Raw genomic sequence first — 16,842 nt, 5'->3', positions numbered from 1 at the left:
GAGGTTAATCAGCAAAAAGAATGTCTCTGAAAGGGACAGGGAGGCCAAGGAGCACGTTACAAATGTTGGTAAGAGAATAGTTTTTGAGGATGCTTTTCAAGGCACCAGAAGACTCAGGGGTGAACTAGTGGAAAATAACGTTCTCTTTCGATTGTTTTAGGTTCAAACAAGACCCCATGCTATCAGAGATCGAAAAGGCATGATCAGAAATTAATGTACTCACATAAGACTTAAAACCATTATTTCCCTCATACTGATGATATAATAGATATTTCAATTGGATTCATTATCTATAATTGACCCAAAGAATGACTCGTGAGTGGAATTATGGTAATCCCTTCCCAATTGTGAATTTCTCTTGTAGGAAATGCTAACTATGTAACATTTACTTCTTAAATATCATTTTGGTAACCTTGAAAATATTCCAGTTCTCATATTTTTGAATTGCAACCCATTCTTGTAAGGGGTTTCTAAAAGAGGAACTTGAGCCTAGGATTAGAAAAGTAAAAGTCAACTAGCAAGGGTTGGAATAGGATTGGAAGTGCAAGGATCAACTCCTTGTCTGCTAACTAAATGAACGTGGTCATGTCTCTCAGCCTCTCTGGCCTCAAACTGCTCATCTGCCAAATGGAGCTAAGGAAAATTAAGTGAGAGTATCAAGCTCATAATAAGCACTCAGTTGACGGTAGCTGGTAGGAAGGGCCATGGTAGTCAGTGGGAAAGCAGTGGGAGCCAGTGAAGGCCTAGGTGTGACCTGGTTTCCATTCACCCATCCTCCTGGCCTCTGTCCTTCAACCTGGGGGCCCTTGGATAACATACCTATATGCTCTGCTTTCTTGCCCCCAACTCGAAGGGAACACCTTGCTTTCCCCACAGGGCCCAAGGGCTATGGATAACCAGGCCAACCAAAGCCATCAGGACTCTTTGGAAAGGCAGTGGGAGGTGCAGAGGGTCGAGCTGGGCTCTAACAAGCCAGGCTCTGGCCCCCAGGAGGGGAGGAAAGGTCAGCTGTGGAGGTCAGTGCTGACAAGGTCTGGGCACCTTCCCCTCTGTCTCATAGATGAACACACATCTCACCCTAAAGTATAAAATGGCAAACACCAATGAATCTCAGACTGACGAAGGCAGCGGGGAAAGAGGCAGAAGGTCCTAAAAACCTGAGAAGGGGCAGAGGTGAGTCTGCAGTGAAAGCTACTTTAGTTCGTGACTCATTGATAGTATAATCACCAAAGTAGAAACCATTTCTCTCCTCGACTTAGGTTTATCCCTGGGCTTTTCCTACCCATTTCTCAGGAGTTCGGGCTTTAAAGTCAAGCAGACAGACCAGTCTCATTTCCACTTTTTATTAGCTTGGCAACCAGTGTCCTCATCTGAGAAATGTAGGTCACAGTTACACACGCCTAAGGCAGTGGGTAGCTCTGATGAGAAAATATATGTGACATGCCTACACATATGTGTGTGTGTGTGCTCAGTTGTGTCCCACTCGTTGTGACCCCATGGACTGTAGCCCACCAGGCTCCTCTGTCCGTGGAATTTTCCAGGCAAGAATACTGGATGAATTGTCATTTCCTGCTCCAGGGGATCTTCTTGACCCAGGTATCGAACCTGCATCTCTTGTGTCTCCTACATTGTCAGGCTGATTCTTTACCACTAGGGACTCAGTTAAGGTCAGTTTCCTTTGTGCTCTTCCCCAAAGCACTCGATTGATGCTCGCGCTTCCTCAGAGTGGTGGGGGTAGGGACTTTAAGCTTCCCTGAGGGGAATTGGACAGGGACCATCATCATTTGCACTGTCTTTAGACCAGACTGGTAAATGGAGAGGGAAGGTGTGATGTAGTGCTGAGGAAGAAGGGTTGGACAGCAGTTTAACACACTTGCGAGACTTTTCCCACACTTTCTCATGGCCAGTAACCCTGTTCCCGGTCACCCTCACCAACCCTTGGCTTTTCAGAGACACAGGCTGCTTCCAGCACATCCCATCCCTCCAAGTCCCACCCTGGAGGGCAGCAGTCGGAGCTGGAAGGAGGTCTTGAAAGCATCCACCACTCCATCATTGCTGGAGGGTGCCCGCACCCTGCGTGACTCAGGCCTGAAAAGGAAAAGGTTCAGAGCCCCTTCTTCATACACGTGTACACATACGCCTGGCATCCTTCCTTCATGTCTCTCTTTGCTCTCAGAGCTGCTTCTGCTCTGGAACTTGCAGTTTTCATGCTCCATGAATCCCCATGATTCTCCTTCCTTCGCCTCCTCTCTTTTGTCTGGCAACTGGAATTTAGTATTTATTTTTTTTTCCTTTTTGGCCATGCTGCGTGGCATGTGGAATCTTAGTTCCCTGACCAAGGATCAAACCCATGCTTCCTGCAGTCCAAGCATGGAGGTTTAACCCCTGGACCATCAGGGAAGTCCCAGAACTTACTATTGAGTGTTTCAACCATTAAAAATGGGTTTTTTTCTTTTTAGAAATGTATATATTTTTTAAATTGTTAACTCTTTAATTTTATTTATTTTATTTTTGGCTGCGCTGGGTCTTTGTTGCGTCCAGACGCTTTCTGTAGTCACAGCAAGCCAGGGCTTCTCTTGTTGCTGAGCATGGGCTCTAGGCATGACAGCTTCAGTAGTTGCGGCATGTAGGTTTAGCAGTTGTGACTTGAGGGGCTTAGTTGCCCCTCGGCATGTGGGATCTTCCCTGACCAGGGATCAAACCTGTGTCCCCTGCATTGGTAGGCGGATTCTTAACAACTAGACTACCACAAGAGCCCCCAGATTTTTTTTTTCTTAATGAAACTTAATTTTTTGGTGTTGGAGAAGACTCTTGAGAGTCCCTTGGAGTACACAAAGATCAAACTAGTCCATCCTAAAGGAAATCAGTCCTGAATATTCATTGGAAGGACTGATGCTAAAGCTGAAACTCCAATACTTTGGCCACCTGATGCGAAGAGCTGACTCATTGGAAAGACCCTGCTGGGAAAGATTGAAGCCAGGAGAAGAAGGGGACAACAGAGGATGAGATGGTTTGATGGCATCACCGACTTGATGGCCATGAGTTTGAGCAAGCTCTGAGAGCTGATGATGGACAGGGAACCCGCCATGCTACAGTTCATGGAGTCGAAAAGAGCCAGACATGGCTGAGTAACTGAACTGAACTGAATATAGACATGTTGTTTAAAAACCAAATAGTCCTAACAGAGAGTGAAAAACAGTAATTCCTGCCATCCTGGAGCTCACTTTACCCTCTCTATGTTAGAGCACCTTTTTCCTGGGGCCCCTTGCTGCCTCCTCTCTTTGTTTGCTCCTTTATTTGATGAAGTGTTTTCTCCATTAGCTTCCTGTGAAAAGGGACATGGGAAGTCAGTTTTTAGAATCCTTATATACCTGAAAATGTTTTTATTCTACTCTCACACTTAATTGATCATCTCCCTGAATATATAAGTGGGTTGAAAACTATTTCCCTACAGAATTTTGAGAGCAGTCTTTGATTGACTTTTGGCATCAAAGATTTTTATTGAGAAGTTCTGTATCATTCTGATTCCATTTTTGATTTCTGAAGCATGGGGCTCTGAAAGTTCCCGGGGATCCCCCTTGATATAGGTCTTTTTTCATTCATTGTACTGGGTACTCAGTAGATCCTTTAAATCTGGAAACACCTGTTTCTGGGATATCTTCTATTACATCCTAAATAATTTTATCCCTACTGTTAGCTTTATTCTCTTTAACCTTCTGTTACTGAGGTGTTAGAGCTTTTGCTCTGATCTTTTCGTTCTCTTACCCTTTTCTCCTGTTGTCTCCCAATCTCTTGTCCCACTGTCTAAAAGACTTTTTTTCACTGCCTAAAAGACTTTTTTTTACTTTATCTTTAAAACTGTATATTAAATAATTTATGATTTACTTGTTAAATTTTAGGATCTGGTTGTGATTTTTACTTTTTCTTTCTTTTTTTGATGGCACCATGTGACATGCAGGACCCTAGTTCCCTGACTAGGGGAACATTGCCCTCTGCAGTGGAAGCGTGGATTCTTAACTGTGGATCAAGTTCTTAAGTGTGGATTCCATTGGACTGCCAAGGAAGTCACCAGGATCCAATTCTTTTTATCTGATTGCTTCTTATAATATCCTACAAGATACCATCTTTTGCAGAAGTGATACCATTCTAATATCTGAAGATAGGCTTCTTAGTTTTCTTTCTTTTCCTCCCTTATCTTCATTTCCCCCAGGTTTGTTTCATGTATGTGTTTACGTGCTTGATGTTTGGTTGGTCAGCCTAACGTTGGAGAGTGTTTCAGGAATGTTTGGTGATTTCTAACCATTCATTTTAAAAGAAAGACTCTAATAAGCTGATTGGAGGTCTGTGTGTGGGACTGTCAATCATAAGGTCATCACATCACCAGTCAGCCTTTTGTTGATATTTATGCGAAGTATGGAAGCGTTTTCTTTGCGGCCATTAAGTTTCCCAAGGGAAGAATCCTGCCTACTGATGTGCTGGGCAGTAGGCATTCCGGGAGTGCCAGTTAAGTCTCTGACCAGCGACAGCCCCTAGTCCCCCTTTTTCTAGCCCTGTGCTCCCTCCTAGTCTCTGCTGGTGGCCCCCTGTCTGGAATCTCAGTTCATTTTCTCTGTTGATTGGAGGGGGAGCGGGCAGGTAGGGGAACGGGCAGCTGGAGCAGTGCTAAGTCATCTGGCTATGTGAGGTAGCAATGATGACCTGTGGGTCCCACAACCAAATATCAAGCTTTTCAGCTCTCCTGCTGTGTTCAGTCCTCACCTCATCTGTGACTTTTGCAGCTCTAGCTGCTCACGGTGCCCTGCTTATCAGGGTTCTGTGATAGATCAGCTCCTTTCCCATCCGTTAACATTCTCCAGCTACAGTCTGTGTCCTAAAAACAGGTTAAAATCTCTTTTTCACACTTGTTGGGACACTTCAAGTGCAAGTAAGAAAAAACCTTGCTTACTAACCACTTCAGTAATTAGGAAATTTCTTACTGCTGGTGACAGGAAGTCCAGAGGTGAAAGGGCACCAGTCCCCAGAGATCAGGGTTTGGCTGTCCTTCTCTGCCCTTTTATTCCACCCTCTTCAATCTTTTGGCTCCATCTTCAAAGTCTGTAGCAAGATGGCTGCAGCACATCCAGAAGAAACAAGGTCCAGATGAAGATGGAAACCAGCTTTTCTTTGCAAAGAAAAATCTTTTTTAGTGGCATTGAGGACCTTGTGGTGCAGCCATCACTACCATGCATCTCCAGAACTTTTTCATCATTCAGTCCTGAAACTCTGTACCATTAAACACTTAAGTCCCCATTCCCAGCACCTGGTATAACCACCGTTCTACTTTCTGCCTTGAACTTCACTGTTCTAGATACCTTGTTTAAGTGGAATCATACAGTAGTTGTCTTTTGTGACTGGCTTATTTCACTTAGTGTAATGTCTTCAAGGTTCATCCATGCTGTAGCATATACCAGAATTTCCTTCCCTTTTGAGACTTAACTAATATTCCATTGTGTGGATATACCATGTTTTATTTATCCATTCATCTATCAATTTTTTTTCCACCTTTGTGGCTTTGTTTTTATGTGACTGTGCTTTGGGGATCTGGTTGGAACTCAGGTATTTGACACCTAGAAAGATTTCAAAACAACACAGTGTCCAAGGTGAAAATGAGGGAGAGAAGAGAGGTATGTGAGTAAAAGCCCCTTCATGTTACTTGAAGGGGTAGCTTTCAAAACAGAATGCAGAAAACCTTTCTTTGTTTTTTTTTGAAGATCCTGAGGATTTCCCTGGCAGTCCAGTGGTTAACACTTTGCCTTCCAATGCAGGAACTCGGGGTTCATTCCCTGGTCATGCAGGAGCTAAGATTCCCACCCACCTGCCTCACAGCCAAAAAACCAAAACGTAAAACAGAAGCAATATTGTAACAAATTCAATAAAGTCTTTAACAATGGTCCACATTAAAAAAAAAAATCCTGATTTTTTTTTTTTCTTCTCTAAAACTTCTTTTTCTCCCTGATCAATCAAAACAACTAACAACTAGCTATGACCATTCTTCTGACTCTTCTCCTAATGCGGAGGTGTGTTTTCTTTTGTTCACTGCTTAGAAAGCCTTGATACTGCCTCTTACTGTGACACTGCTTTTCTATAAGCTTAGCCATGACTGGGGTGAGATCTGTTGGATTGTTTATACACATGGAATTAATTCACTCCTTCATTGAGAAACATATTTCTTCAACACCTACTGTTGAGTCAGCCATGCCAATCTGTGGGTCTAGTGGCTTGTCAAAAATTAAATGGAAACATTCACCCTCAGAAGATACAATTAAACTCCATATGACTTGATATTAGAAAACAGGCTTGGCTTCCAGTGAGGAAATTGTGGTCCTATCTGGGACAAAACATTTTTTCATGTAGGTATGGTAACAATGTCATAAAGTCGTAGTTCAGTAGCTCTGTTTGTAAGGCTGTCTTTCATCATCACTGACATTTTGTTGACTGATTTGAGCTTGTTTATCCGGTTGATCTTCCCATCGCGGTCTGCTTTCAGAGAGAAGCAACTGCAGGGCAAGTGTAAATTCCTTACATGCAAATGAATGAATAGTTGTCACTGAATTCATAGATGACTAGTTTTAAGTTGAATTAATTCTCTGCCACACGAGTTTGTTTTTTGTATTTTCTGTTCCGCTTACCCTGTTGGAGTTTTCCCTGGTGCCGGCATTCAGGCAGGGCAGTCTCAGCTCCACCCGATCGCGTAGAGAGCTGGCTGCTGCCTCCCCTCTCAGCCTGAAATTTCTCCTTGTGCAGGTCTGTCATCGACCTGCCTTCCTTAATGTATCGGGAAGGCTAATCGCTCTGATTCTGAGCTCCGTGAAACTGGGTGGGTCTCTTTCCCTCAGAAAAGTTTATTCTGTTTGCTTTCTCTTGCCCTTAGACCATCATCTGCAAATAGCATAAGCAGCAGCACGTCTTCAAATCACAGTGGCTACACTCCGGAACCCCCTCTGCCCCCTGTTGGAGGTGACCTCGCCAGCCGACTGTCAAGTGATGAAGGGGAGATGGATGGAACCGATGAATCCGAGAAGTTATTAGACTGTCATTTCTCCACCCACCACCCCAGACCTCTTGCGGTAGGCCTCCTTCTGTTTCCATCCGGGCATTTCTTTCTCCCTGTGCTATGTGGTGTTCAGGGGGCTATGTCCTCCGATAGCACCCTTCCTAAGCAGAGGCCTCCAGGACAGTGTTTTTTTGAAAGGGCTTTCCCTGAGGTTGAGTGATTGCCTTAGAAATCCCCTTGAATATCACAGAAGGAAAGGTAAGGGCACCCAGCTGATCATAATCCTTTAAACACTTGAGTATTTATGGTGCACCTTGAAGTGATAATGCTTGAGAAACGGTGTTCATAGAAGAGCACTGGGGAGCTGACCTTCCTGCCTTGCCCATCTGAAAGGCAGCCTCTGATTTCAAGAATCAGTCTGGCTCACCTGCTTTGGGAACCGTCTGTCTGAGCAATGTGCCAGGTGCCAGCCCTGGCTGGTTTTCTTCCCTGTTGGTTCTGAGTTATATTGTTCTTAGTAGGTGTGACCATATGGCACAAAACTCGTGTGTGTGTGTGTGTGTGTGTGTGTGTGTGTATGTAGGAAAGAAGGAAGCATTTCATGTCAGCATGATAGCAGGTTAATGAAAAGGTCAGTTTCTCCCCAGTTCCTTGGAAGAGTCCACTTTAACAATTCCGAAGATCGTTGAAATCCAGGTGGGAGGTATAAGGAAGCATCAGCTGGAAGCTTGTTTGTGTTGGCCCTCTGAGCACTTAAAAAAGGAATGCCTGGTGCTACCATCAACAGACCTCATTTCAGGGAGGCCAGAAACATGGGACCCTATAGCTGCTTTGCTCTGGTCCCAGCATGAAGCCTTCAAGGTTAGCGCTGACTGTCCCGGGATATCATGGACTGTGTAGGTGAAATCAACCCTGCATCAAGAGAGGGACTCCCTCCCCACTTCTACCGGTGTGCTTCACTAACAGCTTGAGACTTAACCTCTTGGCTAGTATAGAAACAGGGACAGTTAAGAATGCCTCTGTCAGTAATAGAAAACTCAACTCATACTGATTATGCACATCAACCATTTACTTGTCTCATATAGCAAGAATTCTAGAGGTGAGTGGTTCCAGGCTTGTTTCTGCATCTCTTCAATGTCATATTGCTGAGGGAGAATTCCCCAACCCTTTTTGCGTTTCATGCACGGTTTGGATATGTTGGCTCCAGCTCCAATGTCACATCTTCACCAAGTCGCATTCTACAAAGTGGGGAAAGGGACCAACAGGAAGGAAGTCTTCCTCTAAGATGCTCTTATGTCATTTCTTAGGGAAGAAGATGTTCCTATGAGCCCTCCCAGCAGACCTTCCCTTCCACCCACCAGAAGTAGGTCACATGCCCACCCCTATACCAATCAGTGGCAGAGGATAGGCTTGTAGGAACACAGGATGGGGCTTCCTATTTGGTTCAGTGGTAAAGAAAATGCTTGCCAATGCAGGAAATGCGGGTTTGATCCCTGGGTCAGGAACATCCCCTGGAGAAGGAAATGCTAACCCATTCCAGTGTTTTTACCTGGAGAATCCCATGGACAGAGGAGCCTGGCAGGCTACAGTCCATGGGGTCGCAAAGAGTCGGACATGACTTAGCAACTAAAACAGCACACAGGATGATCCCAGCCATGATTCATCCCAGGGTTCTGGGAAGAAACCCACCTTTCCTGCTCACTGCTCCATGCCAGATATCGGAACAAAAACATGGTTCTCTTAGCCAGGAAAAAACAGGGAGAGCTAGGGGTGAGATGGCAGTTGATGAGCTTGGCAACTAGTAGAGTCTGCCACAGTGGCCCATGCCTCAAGGAGCTACAGCCCTGCCTGGGGCACCATATGCGATCAAGAACAGGAGCCTCTGGGGCGCTGAGCCTTGCATCTCTATCGAACTAGAGACATAGGTAGCACAGACAGTTAAGAGGCCTCCAGCTTCCAAGTCTGAAAGTGAGACAGGGCTCTCTACCAGAAGGCCAGACTCTGGAGCACATCAAGATCTCTGTCCAAATGACATGATGCCAAGCTACAGTGGATTAGCTCAACTCGGAGCCTGGCAGATTTGTGTGCCCTTCATGTTTTGCTGATTTAAATGGAAAGGCCATGGATTTGTTTCTTTGCTTTGTCCTTTCTTTCATGGCCAACTGATACATTAAATCAGTTTTTGTAATGAACCCTCGTTTGGGGTGTCTTTAGCAAGGAGACGAAGGAAGAAAAGATGTCTGGACCTGGACCAGTGCCTATATTCTGCTGGGGACCAGCTTCCATGTGGGAGAACTCCCTTTGTATGTTTTCTGGCTTGGCCAGTAAGCACTTAATGTGCGGAAAAGAGTTTTTCATCAGGAATACCAGATTTGATGGGTGGCAAGATTTTAGTGCAACCCCCGCCCACCGACCCCCAAACATAAGCAGAAACAAAACAAAGGGAAGGTCTTGCATTTCCTCCTGAGAACTGTTCCAAAGACTGGTTCCAGGAAGCGTTTGTGGAATGAGTGCCAGCCCAGCACTGTGTCTGGGACGGAGGCCAGGGAGCTGCCGGGAGAGGCCTGGGGGAGGGAGAGGAGCTGCATTTGAGTTATAGAGTCACTTGCAAACTTGCCTGAGCTCTGACCAGCCAAATGTCACCTTCTTGCATTTCTGTCTGCTGGCCTTCTGGGTGTCCTAACATCATCATCAAATGACATTTATTAACCGTCTAACTGCTCATGTTTCAGCCCTGTGTTCAAAGTGTGAGTTCACTCTGAACACTTTGTGTAGGACCTTATCTCTATAGTCCATCCTTTAGCCTAAATCCCTACTAGCCTCATACTGAGGAGTAAGAAGGAGTGGGGGTCTGTGGCCTTTAGACACTTGCAGTCATCAAGACCGCCACAGAAGCATTCAGTGTCACACAGAACAGCCACATAGCTGTTCCCAGGTGGAAGGTACTGAAGTGTGTATAGGGGTTTGTGGGAGTTCAGAGTGGCAAGGTAAGTCAGAGAAAGGTGACTGGAAGGTGAGTCTTCGTTCAGGCTCTGAGGGAGGGGAGAACTGGACACAGCCCAGAGAAGCAGCAGCAGAGAGCTCAGCGGCAGTGGCCATGTCCCAGGCAGCCTGGCAGTGCTAATGGGAGGGGAGATGAGGCTGACACCAGGAGAGGAAGGGGTTCAGCCCAGCTGGAAGGGAAGTGGCTCTGTTGACAACAGATGGGAAAGGTATGATCTGTCAACAGGAGAACCTTAGAACCAGCTGTTGCCATTCCTGTGATGGGAAGCAGGGAAGCCCAGCTTCCTTGAGAAGATGGCTGATATGACCGGCCCATGGTGCTGAAAAAGTGTCCTGGCTACTGTTGCTGTTGGTTTGTTTATTTTTTCAACTGAAAGTGCTGGCTCAGTCCCCGGGACGGAGAAGGTAACCCTCAGTGCCACAGACGATTGAATGTCACTATTGTTGACTCACCCTGTGAGGTTCTGCAGAAAATCTGGGAGCTCACACAGAAATATTTTTGGCTTCGGTACTATTTGCTTCTTTATTTTGAGGAAAACTATACCCCTGTGTGTTTTTATGTAAATGTTATTTGTCTCTGTGTGGCTTGTATTAGCGTATTAACCTGTAATCCAAGTTTAAAATGTGGTTTTTTTCCCCTCACAGTTTTGCTCATTTGGGAGTCGCCTCATGGGACGAGGGTACTATGTGTTTGATAGAAGATGGGATCGTTTTCGAGTCGCACTAAACTCCATGGTAGAAAAACACTTGAATTCACAGATGTGGAAGTAAGTAAGCAGTTTTTGTGCAATATGAGATTTGAGCTGCCCCACAACCCTCTGAGCCCAGTTTTCTAAATGAATGTCCCTAGTTGGCTTTTTTATTGAATGAAATGATTCTGAAATCAGAATTCATGATCAATTCCTGAACGTCAGCCCCTCTTGGTGGCTTGCCTGTAGTTTTTCAGAGACAACTACGATGTGTGGTATGTTTTATCTTCTTTGGAGATGACTTTTGTGTTGGTAATCTTCTAACTAAATGGAAAGGTATTAGATAAGACCTTGTTTATTTAACAGTGTTAAAGGGCCTTTTTTGCCGTAACTAAGACTATCTAATGATATTAAGAATATCCTTCTGTTTGTAATGTTAATGCTAGATATGGATACTGAAACTTTCGTAATCGTTATTGACCAATTTGTAATTGTTTAATGTCCTATGAAAAACTACACAGCGTGGCCAACAGGGCAGATCCAGGACCATGTTGCCAAGTTGGTTAAGCTTGTCTTTGGCCCTTCCCACCTCCCTAGGACTCTCTCCTCACCTCTCTACATACTTTTCTGTACCCCAAACTGAACTTATGTTCCATTTCTCTATGGTCTTTTTATTCTCCAACACCTCTCTGTATTTACATTTTAATAGATTTATAAAAAGGGAAAAAGCCTTCTTGACTTAGGGAAATACAATGCTGTTGTACAGAGTGACACGCTAGGTCCTCTCAAAGCACAGCACCTAAGGAACTGCCATTCTGGACACTTGGTAATGCCAGGCTGACCCCCTGGCGATCTCCAGCCCCCCTGCTCCTGCAAAGGTGAGCTTTTAAGATCTCATAATCTGTAGAATCGAGGATTCCTCAGCTCTAGGCCCAGACAGTCCAGGAAAGCCAACATCGAACCCTTCAGCCTGCTCAGCGAAGCCCAGGAAAGGCTGGGAAGGCATTCCCGAGAAACAGTACTAGGTACTAGGGTAGGATGGGAAGAGCATTCGAAACCTGCCTGCTCCCAGGTCGCCTCCTCTCTCCCAGTGATGGCCCCTCAGCCCCTATTCACCACGACACCCTGAGAGCTTCCAGAACATCTAGAAGCAAGCCCCACCGAGCATGCTGTAAGCTCTCCGAGCAGACTTAGGACGACACACTGACACTTCCTGTGAAGTAGGAAAGGGCCACAAGAGAAGCTGATGGTTTCTTCTCACTTAAGTGACTGCCCAGTGTGTCTCAAGGGCACCCATTTTCTACCTGTGTCCTTTCTGAGCGGCACCCGACGGGCTGCATGCGGGGTTCCCATATTCCTGGTGTCGGGTGACTGAACCCTGTGCGCGGGTCCCCCAGCATGGCAGCTGGCCCTGGTGACCTGCAGCTCTGTGCTCTCCTGTGTTGTGGAAGTGTTAGTCCCGGACACGTGGAAGGAATGTGTTGATCTGTATTTCGCTGCCTGGTGTCCTGTCAGCTCAAGTCCATATTCCTTTCCTCCTCAGGCACAGAAACCCGAGCCACAGGGCATCAGGTCCCTCCCCCCTTTTCAGGACTTGCCTAACAAATCTGCTGTCACTGAGCAACATTGGGGCTGCCTGGGTGTCAACTCTGGAGAGCGTAGCACCCCGCTGCCCTCTCAACCTCGCTGCCCAAACCCCAGGCCCCGACGGGCCCGAACCTGGAGGGATGGCAGCCGATGGGGGCGTGGAAGACATTAGGAAGAAAAGGAACGGCCAAGACTCTTTTTTCTTTAACAAGCATTTAACTCTGCATCAGGAGACGCCAACACAGTATTCTCTTTCAGCCAGGTCAGCATCTGGATCTCCGTGCCAGCCGGCAGGGGAGGATGGGCACTGTAATTTATTCGCATCTGGGGGCTTTTGTATGGGACTTCCCTAGGCCAGCGTGCAAAGCTGCAACTGGGACACAGCCCACCAAGTGAAATCCACTGCCATTTGGCACCTGAAAAGCACATGAACTGTCTAGCGTGGGGGAAGTGGTTCCCAGGGACAGTGAGCTGCCACATGCCCCTCACCCTGCTTTGCCCCCTGCCCCTTTGCCCCTCCTGCCTCTGCTGTCCACTTAAGATGAGTGGGGGGAGGAAGGGAAGAAGTAGGAAGTATGCAGAAAAATAGCACCCATCCCAGTGCTGAGTGTCAGCCAGGACTGTCAGCAGGCTGAGGACTTCAGCTCTGGTCAGCACAGGCTGAAACCTCAGTGTAGACTCTGTAATGGGGAAATACCGGATCAGGATGCTCAGATGGATCCCGCTTATGGTCATCGATTGGGGCCCTGTCTAAATGAGCCATCTGGTATTTGTAAATAACTTTTTATTACAAGTAACTGCCAGAACCCTGCCCATATGGACTCCTACCCATATTTTAGCTGGTACAAAACTTGAGTGAAGGAAAGATTGAGTGGGATGCCTGGAGAACCACAGGAGGCGGCAGCCAGCAGAGACGATGTGGTGTGCGGACATTGCACCCTCTGAGAAATGGGCCCTGGTGCTGTTAGAGAGGGGTGGTGCAGTGCCAGACAGTTCTAAGGGTGTGTTTAGGCCTTTCTCATCTGATTTATGGGAGTCCTTGGCTGGCATGCTTTGTTGTATTGCTGCTGAGAATTCATCCGCTCACCCATCCACCATCCACCCATCCATCCATTCATTCAGTCATTCATTCATTGCAACAAGTACTATTAATGGAGCCCTTGTTTAGTGTTGACAGCATCTTTTCCCCTCTTTAGGCTTGAGAGAAAATAGGTTTTTCAAACACCATTATGGCCACTCTGAGTTTGGCAACATTTTTCTCCTATATTGGATCTCAGTCTGATGATTTCGAGGACACTGCACTTGTGTATTCAAGGATCCCCCTGGATTCCACCCTAGAGATGGACGCCATGGGCCTTACCAAATTGCAGGCAGAAAACGGAATCCTCGGAGAGAGCAGGGCTAGGAGAGGCGTGTCCTCCTCAGCGGGGCCTCTTTCCAGAGTTCCCTGCCTTGTCCTGCTGCTGAAGGGAGGCACTGTCTCACACCTGCCCGCCTTCAAGTGCTGCTTTCCAAGAGGCAGAGCTAGTTCCTAATTTCTGGGGAGCCCCAGCTACATGGAAAATGACTTCCAGTAGAAACAGGGAGGGGTGAGCAAGGTGAGAAACAGGAAAGAACCTGTTTGAAAATATGCACCTGGCTCCTGAGATGAGTTTCCTCTCTCTTGAGGTCTGTATCCTTTCCTGAAAAGTCAGAGACATGGTGACCCCAAACCCCCACGCTCCTCCTGGTCCCCAGAGTAGTAGCAACATGAACCAAGGCAACAGCTTGGAAGCAGAAACTGTTTCCATCATGAGTCAAAAGATGGAGTTTGTGGGGAGACTCCCAGGGCGACCCTCTACCTGGTGCTGGCCTGGGCTCCACAGAGTGTAGGAGGCAGAGAGTTTTTTCCCAGGTACCCCCACTCCAGCTTTCAGGAAGGACCCCCCATTCATGTGTTCTCCTGCATTTACTTTCAGAACAAACTAGAAATTCCTGATCCCCTTCTCTGGATCTGTGAGGATTCCTCTACCTTCCCTATTTCTTAACCCAGGGACAGGAAGACCTGCTGAAGAACAGCCATACCCCAGTGATAGCTCCTGAGTGAGTGGGGAGGCAGAGCAAGGTGAAGAGGAACAAATGTAGAAGTGCCTCTCTACAGGGTAACCAGAGACTGTAGACAGCACATGCAGGGGCAGACTGGCCTGTGAGGAGAGGGGTGACTCCAGTCAAGAGCAGGGTGTGGAGGCTGGGAGGGGCAGAGGCTGCAGGGGCACGGGGGGGATGCTCTGGCCCCCATGTGCAGGTGGCACAGCCCCGTCCTCACCCTTCTTCAAGCCAGGACCTAAGTGTGAAATGACCACCTCTCATTAAAAATCACCTTCATCACTGCCAGGGGCAAGAAAACGGGGATACTGTGGGGGCAATTTCTATTCTAATTAACATTCGCCTTTTATTCGGGAACCCAAATCAGCCATTATCCAATAGCCAAGCATGGAGAAAAGGATCTGAAAACCTGAAAGTGATTAAAACTAGCTTGCCGGATGTTGCAATGGGGGAAACCATAGGGAAGGGCCATAAATCAGATTCCGCCATCCTTCAAGGCTTCATTTTCCATAGTCTGGTTTCCACCAGGGTTTTCTCTGTAGCCCTGATGCTCACACTTAATCGAGCTTCTGGAGCAATGCGAAGCCTATTTCTCACTGTTTCTCTTTCACTCTTCTCTCACGTTTAGGAAGATCCCTCCTGCGGCAGATAGCCCCATGCCCTCGCCAGCAGCCCACCTCACCACCCCTGTTCCAGCATCCGTTTTACAGCCTTTCAGCAACCCCAGTGCTGTGTATCTTCCTTCAGCTCCCATCAGCTCGAGACTCACCTCTTCTTACATAATGACATCAGCCATGCTCTCAAATGCAGCTTTTGTGACATCGCCGGACCCGAGCGCCCTCATGTCACACACCACAGCTTTCCCTCATGTGGCCGCAACCCTCAGCATCATGGACTCAACCTTCAAGGCCCCACCCGCCGTGTCCCCGATACCAGCCGTCATCGCTTCCCCATCCCACAAGCCATCCAAAACCAAAACCAGCAAATCCTCAAAAGTCAAAGACCTGTCCGCCCGTAGCGACGAGTCTCCAAGTAACAAAAAGAGGAAGCCGCAGTCTTCGACTTCCTCCTCTTCCTCCTCATTACCCCTGCAGACATCCCTCGCCTCCCCATTGTCAGGGCCCCACAAAAAGAACTGTGTTTTGAATGCCAGTTCTGCTTTGAACTCCTATCAGGCGGCCCCTCCCTATAACAGTCTGTCTGTGCACAACTCAAACAATGGGGTGAGCCCACTCAGTGCCAAACTGGAGCCCTCAGGACGGACCTCGCTGCCTGGCGGCCCCACGGACCTAGTGAGACACGTGGGCTCTGGGGGCGGCAGCAGTGACTCCTGTCCCCTCTCTGTGCCCACCCTTGCAGGGGACCTCTCTCTGGCCTCACACAATGCTGTGTCTTCTCTGCCCCTCTCTTTTGACAAATCAGAAGGAAAAAAGCGTAAGAACTCAAGTTCTAGTAGCAAAGCCTGTAAAATCACTAAAATGCCTGGAATGAATAGCGTTCACAGAAAGAACCCGCCCAGCCTTCTTGCTCCGGTGCCCGATCCCGTTAACAGCACCTCCTCTCGGCAGGTAAGGGGCCCGTCCTTCCAGGAGCCTCCTGGCACTGCCCAGGGAGGGGGGTTGGGGAACCGGGCAGCGCCCCCTCCCCCCACCCCTGCTTAGCCAAGTGGTCCAAACAGGTGGCCCAGACAGGTAACACAAGCATGAGTCCCCTCCTTGATCTCCGTCTAGGTGATTCCACCCCTTGCTCTGAGAGAAGTTTATGTAACAGACACTTTGTACAGTATCCACTACGTGCTAGGTGCTGTTCCGAGTCCTGTATGAGTATCACCTCATTTAATCCTCACAATAGCCCAGCACAGTTGACGCTGTTGTAATCACCACTTTATAGATGAGCAGACTAAGGCACAGAGAGATTCTGAGCTCCCCACCTCGCTCTATTGTCAGTCTGGATGATTTCACTGAAGAGTTCTGTTGCCAAGCAGTTTGATCTATTGGCATCCCCTTAGGAAGAACCCGGGGCCTAGCAGGATACATAATGACCTGGGTCCCACCTGGTGGGGTGGGGTGCTGTGCTTCTCACTTTACCAGGCTCCCTACTCCTAAGATAACTCTTTACTTCCTGAAGCAACACTGCAGCTCACACCACCTGGCACAGAAGTGTTCCAGGCCACTACACACAGATGAGGGTGTCGTGAGGGAAGCTTGGGGGAATGGGATGTGGTCCATGAAGAACACATGTTTTTTCCCTGGAGCCCTGTTCTCATCCTCAAGTCTCCCCATTCTTCTCTGGCCAGGATTGCTGTTTAGGAAACCCTCCCGCCCAACTCCGGTGTCATTTGTGTGTAGAGGAAGGAGCACAGGTAGGGAGGGGCTGCCTGGGGCCTCTGCGAGCTGAGTCCAGTGGGAGGGACCTCGCAGGACAGTGTGCATGGACTGTACCAGC

The 16,842-nt window shown here is 47.6% G+C and overlaps 1 protein-coding gene across 15 annotated transcripts in view; it reads left to right on the top strand.

The window, feature by feature from the left end:
* ATXN7L1 (ataxin 7 like 1) overlaps window positions 1–16,842 on the top strand; it is a 255,289-nt gene that overhangs the window by 232,005 nt on the left and 6,442 nt on the right. For 8 of the 15 annotated variants that reach the window (XM_070787732.1, XM_070787731.1, XM_070787728.1 and 5 more), the window contains 5 exons: window positions 6,911–7,106; window positions 10,682–10,803; window positions 12,269–12,574; window positions 15,026–15,965; window positions 16,694–16,759. In XM_070787732.1, the coding sequence (XP_070643833.1) occupies window positions 6,911–7,106; window positions 10,682–10,803; window positions 12,269–12,574; window positions 15,026–15,965; window positions 16,694–16,759 (1,630 nt within the window). The remainder of the gene's footprint in view (window positions 1–6,910; window positions 7,107–10,681; window positions 10,804–12,268; window positions 12,575–15,025; window positions 15,966–16,693; window positions 16,760–16,842) is intronic. The other 7 variants (XM_019958661.2, XM_070787730.1, XM_070787729.1 and 4 more) reach the window with 3 other exon arrangements.

This window comes from Bos indicus, chromosome 4 (genome assembly GCF_029378745.1).
Source record: "Bos indicus isolate NIAB-ARS_2022 breed Sahiwal x Tharparkar chromosome 4, NIAB-ARS_B.indTharparkar_mat_pri_1.0, whole genome shotgun sequence".
NCBI classification, from domain to species: domain Eukaryota; kingdom Metazoa; phylum Chordata; class Mammalia; order Artiodactyla; family Bovidae; genus Bos; species Bos indicus.
Note: the sequence above shows the minus strand (reverse complement) of the source record. Positions and strands in the feature narration are given on the sequence as shown.